The following is a 19,709-nucleotide window of genomic DNA, read 5'->3' as shown; positions in this document are numbered from 1 at the left end:
GTTTGTGTCTACAAAAGATATGAAAGGATTATGGCGTGAGTCAGTGTATAAGCCAGTTATAGTGTATGTGCGTAAGACTGTGTTGATACACCCGGGAACATTATGCTTCTGGTATTATGAACACGTGAAGATTATACTCTACGAACGAGGAACAGCAGACATTCACACATAGATTCAAATCAACACACTGCAGGTGAGTCACTTTCTTTCTGTTCTGAATCCAAAATGATCTACTGAGGTACTGAATACATGCTTTTGAATATTGAATGTAGATGGTTGACTAACTTTGCTAAGCCATGTATGTGTGTTTCAGAAGAATGTGTAGCCTGGATGAGATTCCATTTAAGGTGGCTCTGGACTGTGTGGAGATAAGTTTGAGCGAGAAGGATCCTGTTGGAGATCCTGACATTAATATCCCAGAATGCACCCAAATAGTGCATGATACAAAGGTCAGATTGCAAATGACATCAAACATTGCAGAATTCACCATTTAGAATGTATGTTTAAAACTAACATTTATAGAATAAATTCTCATGTTTTGTCTTGAACTGTATTTATTAAGATCTATAGTGCTGCTAAGATTATATATTTTTTATCTTAACGCTTTTGTGTGTGTTGTCTTTATGATTTTTGTGTGTTTTATGCTTACTTCATGCTTATTCGCTATATAAAAAAAGGAAAATAAGACACGTATATCAATTCCATATGCAAATACTTATTAAATACAGTCCTGGTTTTTTTACTTAATTAGTACTTTCTCATATTTAGTTTTTATTCTTTTATTTACATTTGTACTTTTAGTTTTTTCACATTTTTTGCATCAATATTTTACCATTTATTTTCCGATTATTGCATTTATTTATATAATATACATTTTATTTGATCCTCCATAGTATATAAATAACATCTAAAATAAATTGCCTTTGCATCTTTACCTGCAATTTTCACACATAACTGTTGTTGTGTTCGACAGTATTCTTTTACACTTGAAAAACGTATCATGGCTGCATGTGAAGAACTGAAGCGGCAGAACAGAAAGTCCAAAAAACTCCCCCAGAGTGTGTGTCCCACCTGTCCGCCGTATTGGCTGATGTTCAGCACCCCGCAGCAGGTTCGTGTGGGCCGTTCCGGAACCAGAGAATCATGGGAACTGGGCCCACGTCCCCGCAGTTTAAGCCTGAACGCTGCTGACTCACATAGACTACGCCCACTTCGGGCGGCCCAGTTTCTCATCGCTGACTCGGACTTCGAGGGCGGGTATGGCGAAGACGACGAGGGGTCATCCACTGAAGAAGATGCTTCTCGTAGCAAAAAAAGACCACAGAGTAGTGGTCCACAGTCCAAAGCTCACACCCAGGGAGCCTCCACCCCTAAAGTGACCCGTCCCTCTGGTTCCTCAACCCACCCAAGCTCCGCCTCTAGTTTAAAGGAAACACGGAAGCCCCTCCCCCAGACGCCGGAGGGCAGTCCTCACACTTCCAGAGCACCCCGCAGGAAACCTGCCTCCATGAGAACCAGTGGGCGCACCCTTCTCCAGCAAAGACCCTCATCCGCAGGACCAATGCCATCCACGCAGCAACAAAAACCCACCTCACACGTAACAAACACACTGTTTATCCACAGAAATGTACAGTGTAAAATCGCAGGGTGTTGACTGTGTTTTAATGCAATAGGGTGTGCGTCCACGGACGTCTGCAGGGCTACAAGATGCTTCTGCGCATCTCCTCTGTGCCTTGAGTGAGGAAGAGAGAGATCTTCTTGAAGCTGTTACAAAGCACGGATACACACTGCACACTGCCATAATGGCCCTGCAGAGGACCGGACCGAAAAGCCCCGATCAGGTACCGCACACAAACGCATCCATATACACATTTATGCACACACACATTCTCAATCTGTCTCTGCCTACAGATTTTGAGTTACCTGACGTCATGCGACCGTCTGTGTCGACTGGGTTATGAGAAGAGCCAGGTGGAAGAAGCTCTGGAGATGTTTCCGAACTGTGAGAGCAAAGTAAGATGCACGCACCCAATAGGAACCCGCCACCAAACTTCAGCATATCCTGGAGCAAATTATGTATTTTTGGATGTTTCCTCCGTATTATGTGTTTCTTTCAGGCTGCAGAGTTCCTGTTTTTGCTTGCTCAGTTCTGCGAGATGGGTTTTCAGCAGAGCACCATTAAAGAAGTTCTGCTGGTGCATGAGAACCATAAGGAGAGAGCTCTGGAAGAACTTATGACCCGCAGCGGCTGAGACGACATGTGAGGATCACCAGCCGTATATACTACTGAACCATCACCTTCATGAACAAATTCATTCATTCCTTATACCATAAAATCTGAACTTTATGAATGAATGAATGAATGAATGAATGAATGAATGAATGAATGAATGAATGAATGCTTTGCTATGAATAAATACACCTGTTTCATGAGCGGTCAAATTACTCTTCATCTCTTTGAATAGACCAATAAATATACAATAGATGAAGCCTCTCTATAATTTTATATTTTAAAAAAAATCTGTATTCTCGTCACTATGAATGAAAAAATTAATCATTAAAGGGTTATGTAACCCGATAAACAAATATATGTTAAGATATATACAAAAAAACAGGTTTTAATGAATAATGGCAATGCTCACATAACAAACTCGATTGAGTGTTTGAACATGGCTTTATCTTTACAGATGCATAATGATTTTTGTGCTATTAGAAGTAAATACATCGTTATGAGCATGTATGCATCTTGAATAAGAAAATGCTTTCTTTTATCACTTCTGTTTATTGTTGATTAACTGTAGATCAGACTTCTACTGTAAAATATTTCACCTTCATACTGAAGGTCTGGAACTTATCGCGGCTTTCTTTGGCCAAGGCCCGCCCAATAAGCCATATGACTGACAGGTAAAGCAACCAATCACGTTTCGTCTTGAGCCGCGGTCATGTTTAGAGGCGTGGAAATGTCCCCGCAGTAACAGACCGGTGTGAATTCACGAACGTGTCAAAAGTTAACAGCATCAAAATGATGATGAGTTTATGCCGTGAACCTCGCATACTTTGAAGAATTAAGCGTTTGGTCGATCGTGATGAATTCTAATAGCAACCGTTGTAAACACGACATCTTAGATCGCGGTGTTTCCACGCACATCTGCCGGAAATCCTCTGAAATTTAACCAATCGGATGACGACTTCGAACGCGTTCCCAAAAAAGTGTGCCAAATGCACCAGACGTTCAGAATCGTATAAAAAGATTCTGGCAAGATGTCATGAATTGGTTGGAAACAAAAATGAAGAGAATTACACAATTAAAGTTAGAGCAAATTATGTTTGGTAATGAAAACCTTCCGATAGAACTCCTTAGAATTTACAATATCATAACAATTATGGGTAAATACCATATCCAGAAATGTAAATCCTCCCCTAGTGGTGTTTAAAATTGAATTGAGGGATCATTGCTTCTTTGAAACTCCTGAAAGATTCCAGTGATAATATTAACTCTCTACGTGAAGATGTATTCAAATATTTGTCATTATAATTTGTTATCCTTCCATGTAACTTTATTTAAAGAATATTTGAAGACTGAGGACAATATATGTATGTGAACAACTTTGACATGCCTTGAGGACTGTAATGCCTTCGCTTAATTTATTTGATTTTTGATATTATTTGTATTTACTTTATTGTATTTTGTTCTACTTAACTGTGCACTTTAGTCTCCCAACGAGTGGGTTTTGTAGAGAATTATGTCATAATAAAATGCATAAAAAAGACGTTCAAAATCATGGGCGTGACGTCTATCTGAGGCCGAGACTAGATCAGACTCCGTTATGTTGGTGATTAATCAGCTAGGTGATGATCTATTGATCAGACTTAAACATGACTGTATTACTCGTATTATCTTAAAATAGAAGTGTGGAAAAAATGGCATACAATATGTGTGAAAGGATTCGTACACGAAAACATTTAGTGTTATTACCTGCTGTACCATAATGAACCAGATGCTTACCAATTTGACACATTTTGTTTGTTTCCCAGAATGCACCACTAACATTACCAGTAAAACCCACCAATACAACTGTGGTAAGAACTATTATTATTATTATTGCCATATTGTTTGTACGTGAATATTTGTTCAATAAATAAATACAATTAAAAACTCCCATTAGAACCATCAAAGCAGTTTCGTCAAATGTAAACAAGAGCGTTTCCTTTGTCAACGTACAGAAAAAAAAGAGTTCGATATATTTATTTACAAAATATTTCGTTTTATATATAATATATACTTGATTTATTTGTATTCAAACGAATTATTTAAAACATGAACGGATTAAGTTTCGGTGACGAAAGCTTTGAAACTGGCCGCTTATTGGTGCGTCATGGCGTCCACTCATCGGTTAAACTGGGAGGTCAGCTGGCTTGAATCGTCAGCCAATCAGATAGCTAGAACAGTTCCCATGGCTGTTGTCACCCTATCAGCGGGTTTTCCGCAGTTGCATAGCTTGTTCTCAGCCAATCATGAATCAGAGTTGTTTCCGTGCGGCGTTTGAATTTTTAGTCAGTAGTTTCGAGTCCGGAGTCTGATTGTAGATCGTGTAATAAAGCGAAGGATAAACTTTATAAAGTTATATTAACATTCAGCGGAGGTTGAAATCTCGGCGATCTGAGACCTGCGGCGACAGAACAAAATGAGGAAGAGGTAAGAGAGAGTTTGAACGAGTGTGTTTATATAAAGCTACCGATAAACACAAACGTCTGTGTTTAGGTTCGGTCGTCTTTAATTTAGACGCATGATAAATAACGTTAAAGTAACATACGATCACGATGTGCTTTTAAATGCTTGAATTATGTACAGTCAGTTTAAACTAAATTACAATATTTAACTGATTATAAATATGAACATTTCGTAAACCATATAAGTAACATGTTTGGCATTCTTTCTGATACCATTTTCAACACGTCGTTCCTTGCGCATGCGTGTTTGCGCGCACAGGCACTAACATTCACGCGCTATTCTTATTAATATTGCATCGACCTAGAAGATACGTGATTTTGAAGTATTAAAATCATAAGATTTGTAGTTTTATGCTTTCATTTGTGTTCAGTCAGTAATTTTACAGTTATACAGTATATTCAGCATAATAGAAAGGGCCAGTGGTTTTTCTTTATATGTAATAATGTACATAACCCGATATAAAGTCAGTCAATCGTCTATGAAATGCCTCACTAATGTAGCAAAAACATGTGTGATGCAGTGAGATCCACGCTGCAGAGTCTGTGTCATGTCTCAACAAGGCTCTCTGCGAGCTGAAGGATATCTGGGAGGAGATCGGGATCCCAGAAGACCAGAGATTCCAGCGCACAGATGCCGTTCACATGCACATCAAGGTGAGTTTAAGTCCCTTACGTTTCTCAACGACTGTGGACTCAAGAACGGAGAACCAAACATCACATCTCCATCACAGAACCTTCTGGACATGATGATCGCAGAGGAGGAGGGCCTAAAGAAACGCTTGCTGATCAGTATCGAAGCTTGCAGGGAAGAGATGGTCGCTCTGTGTGGTGAACTCCAGCTGCCTGTGTGTCAGGTCAGTAAATGCGATCCGTCTTTTGAGTAAAAGCATGAAGTCTGGTCCACATTGTTTGAGTTCTTCCTGGATCCAAAGGACCAGTTTTAGGAGCTTGTATTTGTTAAAGCAAGCAAGTGTGTGTGTTTGGTAGGAGGAAGATGGCCTCACCATGTTGCAGCTGGAGAAAGATCTGCGCACACAGGTGAAGGCCATGCTGAAGGAGAAGAGCGTGCGTCAGAGCGAGCTGAAGAATCTCATTCAAGAAGACCAGGATTTGTGCGATATTTTGTGCGAAGATCTTTTCCCCATCAACCCCGAATGGATTCCTTCACACCAGCAGCTGGAGAACTACAGGCGGCACATCGTCACGCGTAGCCAGGAGAAGGTACAAAGCACACAAACATCTAAAAAAAGAAGGTCTTAAGACGTGTGTCTGTGTAGCAAAGGTTTGTCTTTATGGTTGAGTGTGTTTACAGGAGCACCGTCACACTGAGTTCGTGCAGATGAAGCGTCGGATCACAGCATTGATGGAGGATCTGGAACAGCTTCCAGATAGCACCTTTGAGAAGGATGCTGTGTGTGAAGATGAAGAAGCTTTCTGTCTCTCTGTAGAAAACATCAACTCGCTCAAAGTGCTTCTGCAGCAGGTACACGCCCATTAGACAACTGTTGTTGGCTAGCAACCGTGTCATCCTCAAGGGGGCGCCTGTGAGGATCCGTTGAGCTGTTGTCAGCTTTGCTGATGTTTGGTTTTGGATCGTTAGTTTAACCTGTGTGTGCTTTATTTCAGCTGGAGACTCGTAAAGCAGAGACGGATGCGCTGTGTGTGTCCATCCGTGGTCGCATTGAGGAGTTGTGGGGAATGTTGGAGATTCCTGATGAACAGAGAGAGAGTCTCATTCAGCAAACACACACCAGCATAAAGAGCTGTCTGAATACAGTGAGTGTACACACACACACACACACACACACGACACCTGTCACTAATGTAGGTCATGCTGTTCATTTGACATTCTTTGAGTGTCTTTGGTGTAACCGTACCTGTTTGTCTCTCTTCACAGCTGCAGGCAGAGCTTCAGCATTTGGAGGACCTGAAAAAGAAAAACATTGAGCGTGTTATTCGCACGATCAGATCAGAGATCGTAAAGTTTTGGGAGAAATGTTACTACAGCCCGGAGCAGAGACGAGCCTTTACATACTACTATTGTGGTAGGCTAAGGGCTAGATTCTTGATTTTATTAGAGCTTTTACATACTAAAATGATCTTACAACTACTGTAGTCATAAAATCTACTGTCATTTCAACAATCGTTTACACATTTGGCCAGTAAATAAAGCCACCGATTTACATAAAAGGCTTTAGGTGGGAGAATAATTAAATTTAACTTGATTTCAAATGATAAATCTACTGTACGTGGACTTTCGTGGTTAATTATGCGCTAAAAAGTAAAAACCGATGCTGTCTCGCTCTTCAAAATGGCATACTTTAGCTGAATAGTTTGCCAATTTGGATTTTTTGCCAGTTTTTCAAATTGACGCTGGTTGACACTTGTATGTTCTGTGCTTTTAGATAATATGGATGAGGATTTGTTGCGTGATCATGAGAAGGAACTGGAGCATCTGAAACTGGATTATAATGAACATAGGGAGTTATATGATGCCGTTTCAACCTGGAGCAACAACTGGACTCTTTATCAAGAACTAGAGGTAAAACAAATCATGTTACTTTAAGGGAAATCTTTGCCTTTTAGATATTACAATAAGATTGTGTAATGTATGGTTAAAGGTGCAATCCAATTTTTGGTTAAAATAAAACAAAAGTTGTACATCGCTGGAGTAAAAACTTAAAAAATAAAGTAACCTGCAATGTGGTGTTATGAACAGAGATGGTGACAGAGGGCCAAAAGTTACGGGTTGCAGCCCTTTATTTCTATTGTGTACTTAATTTAATGTTTTAGAACTTACAGTATTCTGTAGCAAACAATTAGCATCCCGGATGTAAAATGATTTCTTAATATAGATTTTACTCTTGTTCTCCAATCAGAAAAAAGCCACAGACCCATCTCGCTTCAACAACCGTGGTGGAAACCTGCTGAAGGAGGAGAAACAGAGAGTGGATCTTCAGAAGAGTCTGCCGAAGGTTTGATCCCAGCTTCACACACTAACGCTGATGTGCCATCGACTCAGATAGCTCGTATGCTAATGTTTCTCTGTGTTTTTATTGGTCAGCTGGAGAGGAGTCTGAAAGCTCAGATCGACCAATGGGAAGGAGCGCACGGTAAGGAGTTCCGCGTGAACGGGCAGCCGTTCCTGCAGTATGTAGAGGATCAATGGGATCAACATCGCATGGAGAAAGAGAGAGAGAAACAAGAACGAGTATGATCTCCATTTCTTTATGCATTTATTTCCGTCACCTTTTTTCGATTTCGTGAAGTTTTAACTTTTTGTTTTCTACTGTGCAGCAAACGAAGAAAATTAAACAGACGGAGGAAGATCTGCTGTACGGCACGGTTATCAGAACCCCCACTAAGAGAAGACTCGCTGCCACACCGACACCGGGCAAAACACGGAAGGTACTTTTTTTACATTTAAAGAAAAGTTTGTTGAAATTTGAAGATAACGTGTTAGGAGATTTCAAAGGTCAACCAGAAGCCAAAAATCTCAACATGAACAATGAATCACCAGTAGTTATGTGTTCTCCTTCAGCTTATCTCAACGTCTAGCATGTGTAGCTCCACCCCCAACACGACACTCCGTTCCATTTGCGCCTCACCTGCTTTTAGACAACCCCTTTCCTCCAGCAAAGTGAGTTGAACTTCACGACCATAAATGATATTATTCTAAAGCGAATGATAATTGTTAACCACTCTTCTGTCGATAGCTGGGAATACGGACGCCCGCTCGTGGTCGAACCCCTCGCGGTTTGGAGAGGAATAAGGAAAATATGTCACAGCTGAGCGGAGCTTTGCGCACTATGACCTCCAGTCCCAACAGAAACTACTCCATCACATCTGTTGCTTCATCCTATTCTGAGTTCACGGTAAGTTCTTCATCACCATCATCCTAAAAGACCTTCAGTTAACAGTTAAGATACAAGCAGGCGAAAAAGGATGGATTAGACATTGAATTAGTGTACCTGAAGGTATAATTCTGCCTTCTCTTATAGAATTATTCTGAATCCACTGCAGTGTCCAGGTCTGTATGGCTATTGTTCATTATACAACACACTAATATGTTCCTCTCTGTCTCTGCTAACTGTACTAATGGCGGAAGGTCTGTTTGTATGTGAGCAGTTGGGCTCCTGGAGTTAAAGGACAGGAAGATGATGTGCTCGGACAATATATTTCCTGTCCCTGTACATCCTGTTTGGTATCAAAGTCCCTTTAAGGAATTCTCGGGACTTGGCGGCCCTATTTGCGACGTCTCAAGGAAGCCCAGTCCTTTTCAGAAACAAAATGTAGCTCAAATTGCACTTAAAACACTTCCAGAGTCACTTCAGCTGCTGCGCACGTGCGAATGTTCACTGCTCTTGTTAACATCTGAAATCTTTTGTTGGTTATAATTTGATAAATCTTGGTTGATCCTGATTTTGTTTACATAAAGAGTTGAGACATTTCTTGACCTTGTTCAAAAGTTAACACTTGCAGTATGTAGGCGTAAAGAACCAGAAATGTTGTGACCTCATATCAATTTATATTTGCTTTTTTTTTACAGCGGGAGCTCTCAAGTGCCTCTAAATCCAAAGTCAAGACTGGACTTTTGAACTCCACCCTCACGCACTGAATACTCTGCTGAACGGATGGTGCACATCTTTGAAGACTAAAAAAGCTTTAATGGATATACTGAATGTAAATCATCTTAAATTTACTGCAGAATTGTAAATATTTTAGCTCTGCGTTTGACCCTTTTCTCTTTAGCTTTTCCTCTTTATTTAATTCCTACATTTTGATTGAATATTTTTTGCGCTTGTCCGATGACATCACGTGATGCAGTTTTTATAAAAACTCATTTAACACTGGTCTTATGGCTCGCAGCCGTTATATTTTATATTCTTAAGTCAAGATGGCGTTTTCTGTATTTAGTTATTTCACAGCGACACTAACTTTGCATCACTCCTGTAATATTCCTGCTATCTTTCTGGTCGGCAGTTTGTAAATAAACGTTAGATTTCATGGGGATGTTTTGCGTTCGTTGGTTATTTTCTGGTTTATTTGAATTTAGTGACCTTAAAATCGTCAAGAGGTTGTCCATATATTCATCAAACTGGTGAATGTTCAAAGCATTTGTCCAATGAAAGGTAGAGAAATATAAACCTAGGATTGGCAAACCTAAAATTCGTATCAATTATATTATTTTTAATCGCAAGTGACTGATATGTAGTACCGTTTGATATTGATGCTTTAGCATCAATCCCAAAATTATACTCTTATATAATGACAGGATTTAACGAAATAGCTAACCCAAAAATGTCAATTCCGTGGTCATGTTAACTTTTTCTGGAACACAAGATGTTTGTTTGGTTTTGTTTCTGCGCTGTGCAAAAAAAAAGAAAGTGATGCAGGTATGAAATTTCATGAGGGGGAGTAATGATGAAAGAAAACTAAGGCGAGCGTTTATTTGAATCATTTCTGGCCACTTGAGGAAGTGCGTGGTCAGATAAGAAACATTAACATTTAACTTTGTAGGTTTAGTACACAGTCACGCATACAAGAGGTAACATTACATCTCACGCTGTTAAAGATGTCATCATTTTAATATGTTGGCTATATAATACATGTTTGGTGAGGTTGTTATTTATATATATGGTTCATTCGTCAACCATACAATTGTGGTTTCATACGTTAGATTTCAGTTGAATTCTAACCAGGGGTGTCGGACTGGGGGGTAAAACCAGTACTGATTACCAGGGCCCTTTAGTGGCATCTACTGAGAACATGCCAATGTCATATAAGCTATCTGTTCCCTTTGTCTTGTTCATTCTGCAGATAAAATATCACTGAATCAAGTCATGTTTGGTTATGATACAGTACGCAGTTTGTTCATGTAGGGATTTAAAAACTAAAAAAGTATGGGGGCCCATCAGGACTGCCCATCCATAGGGCTCAGGATCTTGTGCAACGCCCCTGATTCTAACAAACGTAAAACTACCATCAGATAGACGTTTAAGTTCATTCAAGAACCAAACACCACGCATGAATATTGTAAGCATTCAGTATAATAGTGTTCTGGCCATCTGAAAAACATCACCGAGATTCTAATGGGTTTAATGGGAATTGTATGATGAAAGCTATACTGCCCTACAAAGGCAAAGTGACTTTTGTTTGAAATGGGCTTTGTTACATCTGTTCTGTCTTTTACATTTTGTCCGTGTCAGAGATCTAAAATGTATTTTATGTCAAGAAATGATGCATAAAATCAGTTTATGTAGTTGATAAGTTCACATAAACGTTCATGTCGGGAAATTCGTATGTTGTCAACGCGTTTGACTTCACGTGCGGCGCCGCACATTTAGATTTAATTGTAGATTAGTGTGCGCGCGCTCTCGTGTGTTTGCGTGCGCGCGCGTGTGTGTGTGTTAGTGCTGAAGTTGCATTGCAGGGGTGGGACTCCTGCGTTCACATCTTCTTCATCATTCGCAGCGGAACACACACACACACACTTCAGATCTAAACACACACATCTGATCTGATCTGACCCGAGCATCCATCAGATCAAGCATCGCGCGCGCGCGCATCTTATGCGTTAGTGCATGATAATTGATGGATGAAAGTGCGCGTGAGCACGAGAGGGAGAAACAGAGACTCCTAAAGGTAAGAAAGCGCTCGTTATCGCACGTGCACGAGAGCATCTCTCATAGTCATATAATCGCGATGTTATTATCTTTTGCATGAATGTCAAAATCCGTGTCTGGATTGTTTAATGATGTTGCGATAGTTCGTCTGTAGATGCGATAGGTGAACATTTGAGATCATGTTGTTGTGCAATATTCACGTTTATTTCGGGAAGTTCGGTCCGTTCGGGTGCTGATGCTGATGCAGTGCGCGTGCCCGCGGCCGGCTGGTTGTCATGGTCACCGTAATGAGCCCCTCTTATGGGGGGGGTGGGGGGGCGTTAAATTAACACCCAAGGGTCAAATAAAACACACTGCGGCCCTTTAAACTACAGTAGTGAAATGAAAAGTCCAGTGTGTGTGTCTGTGAGATGTGTGGAAGTGCACATGCTGTCTTATGTCCTGATTTGTCTGCTGTGCATGCTTTGTGTTGTTCTCTGTTGTATGTTTGTTGTGCGCCTATTTTGTGGTGTGTTGTTTATGTGCGTGTGTTGTGTGGTATATGTCTGTTTTGTGTGTTTTTATATGGATTGGCGTCTGTTTATTTGTACTGTATGTGTTGTGAATTTGTTGTCTGTTGTGTGTCTTTTGTGTGTGTTGTGCTGTCTTGTGCATTAGTTTTGTATGTTGTGTTCTGCATTTGTGTGTGTGTTGTGCTATTATGTAAATCAGCTTTATTGTGTGTTGTGTTCTGTTGTTTTTCCGTTATGCTAGTGTGTGTGTGTCTGTGTGTGTGTGTGTTGTCATGTTTGTGGTTTGCATCTCCCTGTTGTGTGTTATTTATCTCTCTGTGTATATACTGTAGGGTACTTAGTTGTGTTGTTCATCTGTTTTGTGCTTAGTTGTGTTTTTGCTTTCTGTTTTTTGTGTGCTCTTCTGTGTATCGGATTTGTGTCTTTTCATCCGTCTTGTATTTGTTGTTGTGTCCCTGTTGTGTTCTGGTGTGTCTTTTGTGCGCTCTGTTGCGTGACTGTTACGTGTGTGTGTGTGTTGTTCTTTTAAAGCTATAAACCCCAAAAGCACTTGCACAGAGACTCAGGGTCTGCTGCCGAGCGCTTTCCTTCTGCAGGAGGGATCTGACTCTCTGATGTTCGCTTGTGTTTCAGCGCAAGTGTTATTATGAGTCATTCTGGAGATTAAAAGCACACTTGATTTATTAGCGTTTGCTTCCTTCAGACCTGCTCGGAGAGAAGCTGACGGTGCAGACTTCCCCCCCACCGGCCCTCCGCAGCACCCCTTCTGTTGTAAAAGAGCCACTATTTCATCTCCAGTGAATGCAGCGCAGTCCGGCGGAAATGAATAATTCCTGAATTATTAGTGCGACGGGATCGCTCAAAGCATCTTGATTAGCTCTGGTGATTTAGTGGCAGTGTCGAAAAACTCCAGATGGACTCCAACAACCGGTCGTGTACTCACAGGCACTTGTAATTTCAGACCTCGTTGGCTTTTCAGATGATCAAATTCATCATGTTTTCTAGCTTTAGATATATTTGGTTTTGGATGTTTCTTGCTTAGATGTTGGCCAGATTTTAATCAAGAGCTTTAAGATGAATCATTCATCCAAAAATAAAAATCTGTACACCATTTACACTTGACTGAGGACGTGGTTGACGAAAAATACAATCTTTTCTTTCCCTAAATCAAAGCTTGACAGTTCCAATTTCTATTCACTTTTATTCATTTCATAAAAAAAATCAAGGTTTAAAATGTGAGAGGATGTTTTATATTTGTCCTTAACCGAAGCTTTACGGACCCACATGCACCTTACAGTGATACTTCACCCAACAAAGAATTTCTGTGTTCTGCTGAACACACAGGAAGATATCTGGAAGATTGTCAGATCTCACCCACCATTAACTGCCATAGTATTTATTTAAACAGGTTTGGAGCAATCGGAGGGAGTAAATGATGACAGAATTTTCATTTTTGGGTGAAGTATCCCTTTAACCAGACTCTGGAAACCCCTGATAAAAAAAGAGCGACATGATTCTGTGTTTCTCCAAGAGATGAAGGTTTATAACGTGCCATTTGGGAAATTATTTTTGGATATTGGCTTCATCATCCAGACAGCATCACAGCGTTCTGTGTTCCAAGATCTCTGTGTGTGTCTGTGTGTGTGTGTGTGTGTGTGTGTGCATCCATCTGTGTTCCTGTAGTTATCACAGACAGAGCGTGGGCAGTTACACACACACTAACTGTGGAAACATTTATGTTGATTTTACTGACAGTGTGTGACTTCAACACAAGTTCATTAAAGTGAGTGCGCGCACACACACACTCACACACACAATAGACATCTGAAACCTAAAGGCTGAGGTAGGTAAATACTGTTTGTAATGCAAAATACACTGTGTGTGTATTATGCGTGTGAATGAATGTATACACAAGTCTGTTTTGTGTGCGTGTGTCTTGTGTGTGTCAATGAATGTGTGTGTATGTGCGTGTCAGTCTGTTTTGTGTGTGTCTATGTTTGTTGTGTTAGTCTGCGTGCACATGCTTGTGTTAGTCTATGTTTGTGTATGTTAGTCTGTGTACATGTGAATGAATGTATACACAAGTCTGTTTTGTCTGCGTGTGTCTTGTGTGTGTGTGTGTGTGCGTGCGTGCGTGCGTGAATGGACAAGTCTGTTTTGTATGTGTGAGAATCTATTTGTGTTGTGAAATTAGTGTATGTATTTGAGTCTGTGTGTAAGCAATAAGCGTGTGCGTGTATGTGTCTATCCTTGTGTGTGAAGTAATCTGTACATACAGTATGTACGTAAGTCTTTTGTGTGTGAGTCTCTGTGTGTGTGTGTGTGTGTGTGTGTGTGTGTGTGTGTGTTAGCGGCGTTCCGCTCTTACCTTCTTTAATTGGCTGCTTGTCATAATCTCTGCAGAACTTTCTTCTGATTACCCACAAGTCCCGGCTGACTCACAGCACACACGCCTCTCACTGCGTTTACTTTTAGACCAAACATGATACTTCCTGTCTGAAGTGTCTCTCTCTGGATTTGATATATAACACGGTTGCTGCATTCATTACCTCTACAGAAATGTACCATGGTAGCCATAGTGTCAGCCAACCTGAACCATTATAAAACAACACAACTGTAGCAACTTCTCATTAAGAAACATTGATGCCAAAAAGGCAATTACAAAGAGATCCATCAATTCATCTGTTATCCAATCTCGCTTATCTTCTGAAGGGCCACGGGAGACCTGGCTTCTATCCCAGAATCTTGACACAAACACACTTCCACACTTACAAGAGATCATAAAATATTATTTCCCTAATGTAGATTACCATGTTTTTTAACATGTATTTTAGAAATACTGTACCATGCAAATAAATTAATATTGATCTTTCATCATTACTGTACCATGATACAATCATAGTACTTTTTTATTATGGGGCTGCTTATATTTATATACTAGTAAAGCTTGCCGAGACTTTTATCAACTGGTGAAAATCCATGTTTTAAAAATGACATGATGACAAATATCATCGCATCATTTTGCAGCACTGTCTTGGCACACATGGACATGCTTCACGAGAATATTAAAACCTACTGCTGGTTTTATAGTTGAAAAATGCAATATCCATATACTTTTATGATAATTGTAAGTAAATGTGTTGTATGTTTCAGGTGGCAGTATGTCTGTGCAGGGCCAGGATATTTCAGAATATCGTCTGAGCGGTAAGAAGAACACATTCACGTGTGACAGTTTTAACATGAATTCATCTAAAAGATTTTCTGATTTTATTTCTGTGTTTGCGTGTGTCAGTGGTGTTGGATCCTCCGGGCTGGGAGGTGTGTTTGTACGTGTCCGGGTTCTTGGTTCTGTTTGCTGTGGTTATAGTGAATCTGTGGAAATTATATAAATCGGGCTCCTTCCCGACTCCATCTCCGTTTCCCAACTTCAACTACCTGTACCTGCAGGAAACATATGGCTCGTCCCACTCAGAGATCAGACAGAAGGTATATAACTTGTTCTTGAAGGGACAGTTCATCCAGAACAAAACTCATTATTATTATTATTGATCTTTTAGATATAAAAATTACGCTGTCTAGATTATAATGTCTAGAATAATCGAGTATAAAATGTAATCTTTAAAGGAAAATAAAGACAAAAAGTTGATTGGTGAAAAGGTCAGTAACTTGAAATGCTTGTCATACATTTTTTTTAATGATTTGCCTTTTTTTACATTTGTAATGTGAGGTTAAAATGTATTTATGTTTAATATGTGATCACAAAACCAGTCTTAAGTAGCACGGGAACATTTTTAGTAAAAGACAAAAATACATTGTATGGGTCAAATTGATCGATTTTTCTTTTATGCCCAAAATCATTAGTATAGTAACTAAAGATCATGTTCCATGAAGATATTTTGTACATTTCCTACCTTAAAACTTCAAAGGCAATTTTCTTGCACCCTCAGATTCCACCATTTTAAACCGTTTTATCTCCGCCAGATATTGTCCTATCCTAACAACCCATACAATAGAATCAATAGAAAGCTTTCAGATGAAAGCTAAGAAAATCTCAATTTCAAATTGACCCATAAGAGGTTCTGTTATTTGAATAAAGAAATAACTACAAAGAAAGAGAAAATAATAAATCTTAATAGATTTTGTATCATTCTCAACTTGTTGACTTACCTATTTAACGTCATCTTTTTTGTCCCATGTAGCGTGTTGCAGCTAACAACCAGCGGAGGGCATCCTCAGCGAGTCGGAAACCCAGTCTCCAGCTGTTGGACACCCCCGATGGGTTTCGAGACCTGGGAACGTTGGAGCTGATGAGCCGAGAGCTGGATCCCAGCGGCACCCTGAATCGCTCCATGTCCTCCGAATCGCTATGTTCCATCTCATCTGTCGCTCAAACCTTCGGCCACGACTACACGGTTGGGCAGCTGGAGGTCACGCTGGAGCTGGACTCTCGAACCTCGTCTCTCCTCGTCTCGCTGCACCAGGGTAAAGATCTGCTGGAGAAGGAGGAGGAGAACTTCCCCGGGTGCTACATCACCGTCATGCTGGTTCCTCAGCAGATCAGTCTGGGGGCCACACAGGTGTACATCTGTTATCAAACCTGTTTTTAATGATCAGTGAGTATTATCTAAATCTATAGACTGTATCTGTGTCTCTCGACTGCAGGTTCAGAGAAACGCCTTCACCGTGGTGTTCGATGAGCGCTTCTCTGTTCCATTTGACTCTGTGAATCTGGAGGAGAACAGTCTGAGGTTCTCTACGTTCGGGGTGGATTCAGATGAACGAAACATCAGTGCTGGAGTAGCAGAACTTAAACTGTCGGATCTTGATCTATCCTTCCGGCCGTTTAACGCCTGGCTTTACCTCCAGGATCTGAATAAGGTGCCATGAGCGTAACTAAATTTGACTGAAACAAATGAATGAAAAAGAGCACCAGTGTACGTGTCTAATTAGCGTAAAACCACATATGCTTTTAACAAAAGTTGTAAACGTTTCCTTAGCAATAAACCGAATTATGTTTACTTTTGCCACTAAAATGTTTAACTGAAAATAAATTTAAACTAAACAAAAAATAATAATCATGAATTTTAAAGTTAATATTAAAACAATACAGATAATAATTAATAATAAACCAAAAGAATGGAAATACATAAAATATAAATGATTTTTTTTTTATTTTAACTATACCAATGTAAAAAATAAACTAAGGCTGTCAAACGGTTAATCGCGATTAATCACGTCCAGAATCTGTCTGTGTATTATGCATATTCATTTTGTATTTATAAACATATACACATACACACATGTATATATTTAAGAAAAATATAAAATACAAAAATTTCATAAAAGTTTATATATAATTTTAATTATTGGTAAATATTAAAAAATACATCTTAATATCTCCTAAATATATACATGTATATGTATGTTTTTTGTGTTTATAGATACAGACATGTATTATGTAAGCGCAAACTTTTATTCTGTATGTGATTAACCGCGATTAATCGTTTGACAGCCCTAAAATACAAATGACAGTAAATAACAAATAAATAAAACGACAAAAGCATATAAAAAAGTTGCAAAAAATTGAACTAAATTGTACATTAAACATATAACATACGAGAAGCTAACTCAATATATGAATGCAAATACAACAAAAGTAAAAAATAAAACGATAACATCTATTGTACGTATCTAATAGATGACAAAAATTGTTCCACTTTGATTTTTTAAATGTATTTTTAAAGTGTAAGGCAGTAAAAACATCTAAATATATTACGGTTTTGATCATTTTATCATTTTATCACTTTCTCACCGTGCTGATCAATGTTATAAAGCAAAACATCACAAAAACGTAAAAGTTGTAAGTAGAGGCAAAGAAACATTTGGACATTATTGCATGACCTAACTAAATTATATTTATTATATAAATACATTCACCTATAGATTCTCCTCAATTTATGTCATGGTTCATGGTTAAGAACTACTGTTATCAAAGCTTAAGTGTGTTTCCATCTTATGTGATGTCATTTTTCCATTCGTCCTGTATGTTAAAGATCAGGGATGAGAACCTATAGGTTAAATGTTTTAAAATCTTCTCTTCTGTCTTGTTTTGCTCAGGCTGTGGATGCTGTTGGTGAGATACTGTTGTCTCTCAGCTATCTGCCCACTGCTGAGCGTCTCACCGTGGTCGTGGCCAAAGCAAAGAACCTGCAATGGACTAATGGAAAGACCACGGCAGGTGTGAAAGTGACCTGCGACTTATTTTGACTTCTATTTCAAAACATGCATTCATCCAGAACGTTCTCACTTTCTCACGTTAACAGATCCGTTTGTGAAAGTCTACCTTCTTCAAGATGGCAGAAAGATAAGCAAAAAGAAAACCAACATAAAAAGAGATGACACAAACCCCATCTTCAACGAGGCCATGATCTTCTCAGTACCTGCCATCGTCTTACAGGTGAAAGCATCGATTTGTCTGTCTGTCTATTTATCTCTATTTCGTGAGTAAGACGGTTTGTGTTTTCTGCAGGAACTTTCTCTGAGAGTGACGGTCGCTGAGAGCACAGAGGATGGGCGAGGTGAAAACGTAGGTCATGTGATCATTGGACCGGAGGCCAGTGGAATGGGAATAACCCACTGGAACCAGATGCTGGCCACCCTGCGGAAACCGGTTTCAATGTGGCACCCGCTCCGAAGGACCTAATTCTTGACCTCTGACCCCTAACCGCTGACTCTCGTCTGCATGGTGCCTAATGTCTAACAGAACCTTGATCAACCTTGAGTCCCAAAGCAACCGTGTGGTCTCACACACAGCAGATAGGGGACAGATGGATCCATAAAGGAGACGGAAATCCTTTTAGTGGCTCAGGATGACTCGTCTGCTCCTGGAAGGGTCTATGAAATCCAGGTTTTATTATCCAGGTTAAATCCATTTGTACATATTGATAACAGGGTGGCTGATAATCTTCTGCAGTTATGGGGCGGTGAGACGCAGGTAGCGGTAGCCACATACTGTTGTGCTAGTTATTTAAAGCATTAAAAGAATGAGAAAATAGTTTGGCTTTAAATATATTTTGAGCGGTTGAGTGTTATTATTTTCTCAGCTTGAAAATGAAAAGGCATACTAACAAACTTGGGGTTGTCTATCCCTTTTCTCAGGCAGGTGTAATGACACCTATTAGCCTAATGGTGGCATCATTGAACAGCATTGAATTTGTTCCTCACAGGACGTTTTTGTTTCCCAGTTTGTCTTTGATGTCATTAAATATCAAAGCTCCAAACTCTCATAAACTTTCAATAATGCATTATACAAATAGGGGGCGCTGTGCAAGACCTTTATTATATATATATATTAAAATATTTTATTAATCACTATTTATTCAAATTCTAAAATCCAAAATTGTTGTAATGTGTGTCAACCTTAAGTTCAGAAAGATTACGTTGTTTAGTGTGGTTGAAGAATGTTTTTGCCCATATAGATCAATTACATTGTACTATAAAAATGATAAAGTAATGTATTTATCATTTTGCTAACATTTTGTAGATGTGTTATCCAAATGAAAAGGAGTGCAATCATTTTTATCTAAATATTTACTGTTGGACGTTAAATATAGTTATTAAAGTAGACATAATAAAATGAAACAATATACTGTATGTAGCGCAAGTAACAACAAAACAATGTACAGTACAACAAGTAGTTTAGCATTTTTTCATTACAACATGTACTTTGTATTTTTGTACACACAACCCCAGCCACTCATATTTCCATATTCCATTTCTTTGACTTTTCTTTGGCAAAACAGAAAATCAAAAACAATGTTCAGACTGCCGCAATAATAAT

The 19,709-nt window shown here is 39.3% G+C and overlaps 3 protein-coding genes across 7 annotated transcripts; all 3 read left to right on the top strand.

Moving 5' to 3' along the window:
* The first annotated feature begins 102 nt into the window (after window positions 1-102).
* Window positions 103-3,775, top strand: ubap1la (ubiquitin associated protein 1-like a). 3 transcript variants are annotated; one of them, XM_079450081.1, is made up of 6 exons: window positions 103-193; window positions 314-449; window positions 974-1,597; window positions 1,674-1,841; window positions 1,912-2,013; window positions 2,118-3,775. In XM_079450081.1, exons 2-6 carry the CDS (start codon window positions 318-320, stop codon window positions 2,250-2,252), a joined length of 1,161 nt encoding a protein of 386 aa, XP_079306207.1. In that variant the 5' UTR covers window positions 103-193; window positions 314-317; the 3' UTR covers window positions 2,253-3,775. The 3 variants fall into 3 exon arrangements, with proteins under 3 accessions (XP_079306207.1, XP_079306206.1, XP_079306208.1); XM_079450082.1 differs by lacking the exon at window positions 103-193 and adding an exon at window positions 196-238 and having other exon boundaries at window positions 2,118-2,487; XM_079450080.1 differs by having other exon boundaries at window positions 1,912-2,487.
* Window positions 3,776-4,489: 714 nt separating this feature from the next.
* Window positions 4,490-9,744, top strand: prc1a (protein regulator of cytokinesis 1a). 3 transcript variants are annotated; one of them, XM_079449611.1, is made up of 15 exons: window positions 4,490-4,696; window positions 5,253-5,385; window positions 5,463-5,585; window positions 5,719-5,952; window positions 6,044-6,214; window positions 6,358-6,507; window positions 6,629-6,776; window positions 7,137-7,273; window positions 7,611-7,706; window positions 7,796-7,942; window positions 8,029-8,139; window positions 8,273-8,371; window positions 8,448-8,606; window positions 8,733-8,761; window positions 9,281-9,744. In XM_079449611.1, exons 1-15 carry the CDS (start codon window positions 4,686-4,688, stop codon window positions 9,327-9,329), a joined length of 1,797 nt encoding a protein of 598 aa, XP_079305737.1. In that variant the 5' UTR covers window positions 4,490-4,685; the 3' UTR covers window positions 9,330-9,744. The 3 variants fall into 3 exon arrangements, with proteins under 3 accessions (XP_079305737.1, XP_079305738.1, XP_079305736.1); XM_079449612.1 differs by lacking the exon at window positions 8,733-8,761 and having other exon boundaries at window positions 4,493-4,696; XM_079449610.1 differs by lacking the exon at window positions 9,281-9,744 and having other exon boundaries at window positions 4,502-4,696; window positions 8,733-8,913.
* Window positions 9,745-15,027: 5,283 nt separating this feature from the next.
* Window positions 15,028-18,572, top strand: syt12 (synaptotagmin XII; the record flags this gene model as incomplete). Its single annotated transcript, XM_079449633.1, has 7 exons — window positions 15,028-15,073; window positions 15,162-15,355; window positions 16,069-16,446; window positions 16,532-16,747; window positions 17,987-18,107; window positions 18,193-18,326; window positions 18,399-18,572. The coding sequence occupies exons 1-7, from the start codon at window positions 15,031-15,033 to the stop codon at window positions 18,570-18,572; spliced, it is 1,260 nt and encodes a 419-aa protein (XP_079305759.1). The 5' UTR covers window positions 15,028-15,030.
* Window positions 18,573-19,709: the final 1,137 nt, after the last annotated feature.

This window comes from Barbatula barbatula (genome assembly GCF_947034865.1).
Source record: "Barbatula barbatula genome assembly, chromosome: 25".
Classification (NCBI taxonomy): domain Eukaryota; kingdom Metazoa; phylum Chordata; class Actinopteri; order Cypriniformes; family Nemacheilidae; genus Barbatula; species Barbatula barbatula.
Note: the sequence above shows the minus strand (reverse complement) of the source record. Positions and strands in the feature narration are given on the sequence as shown.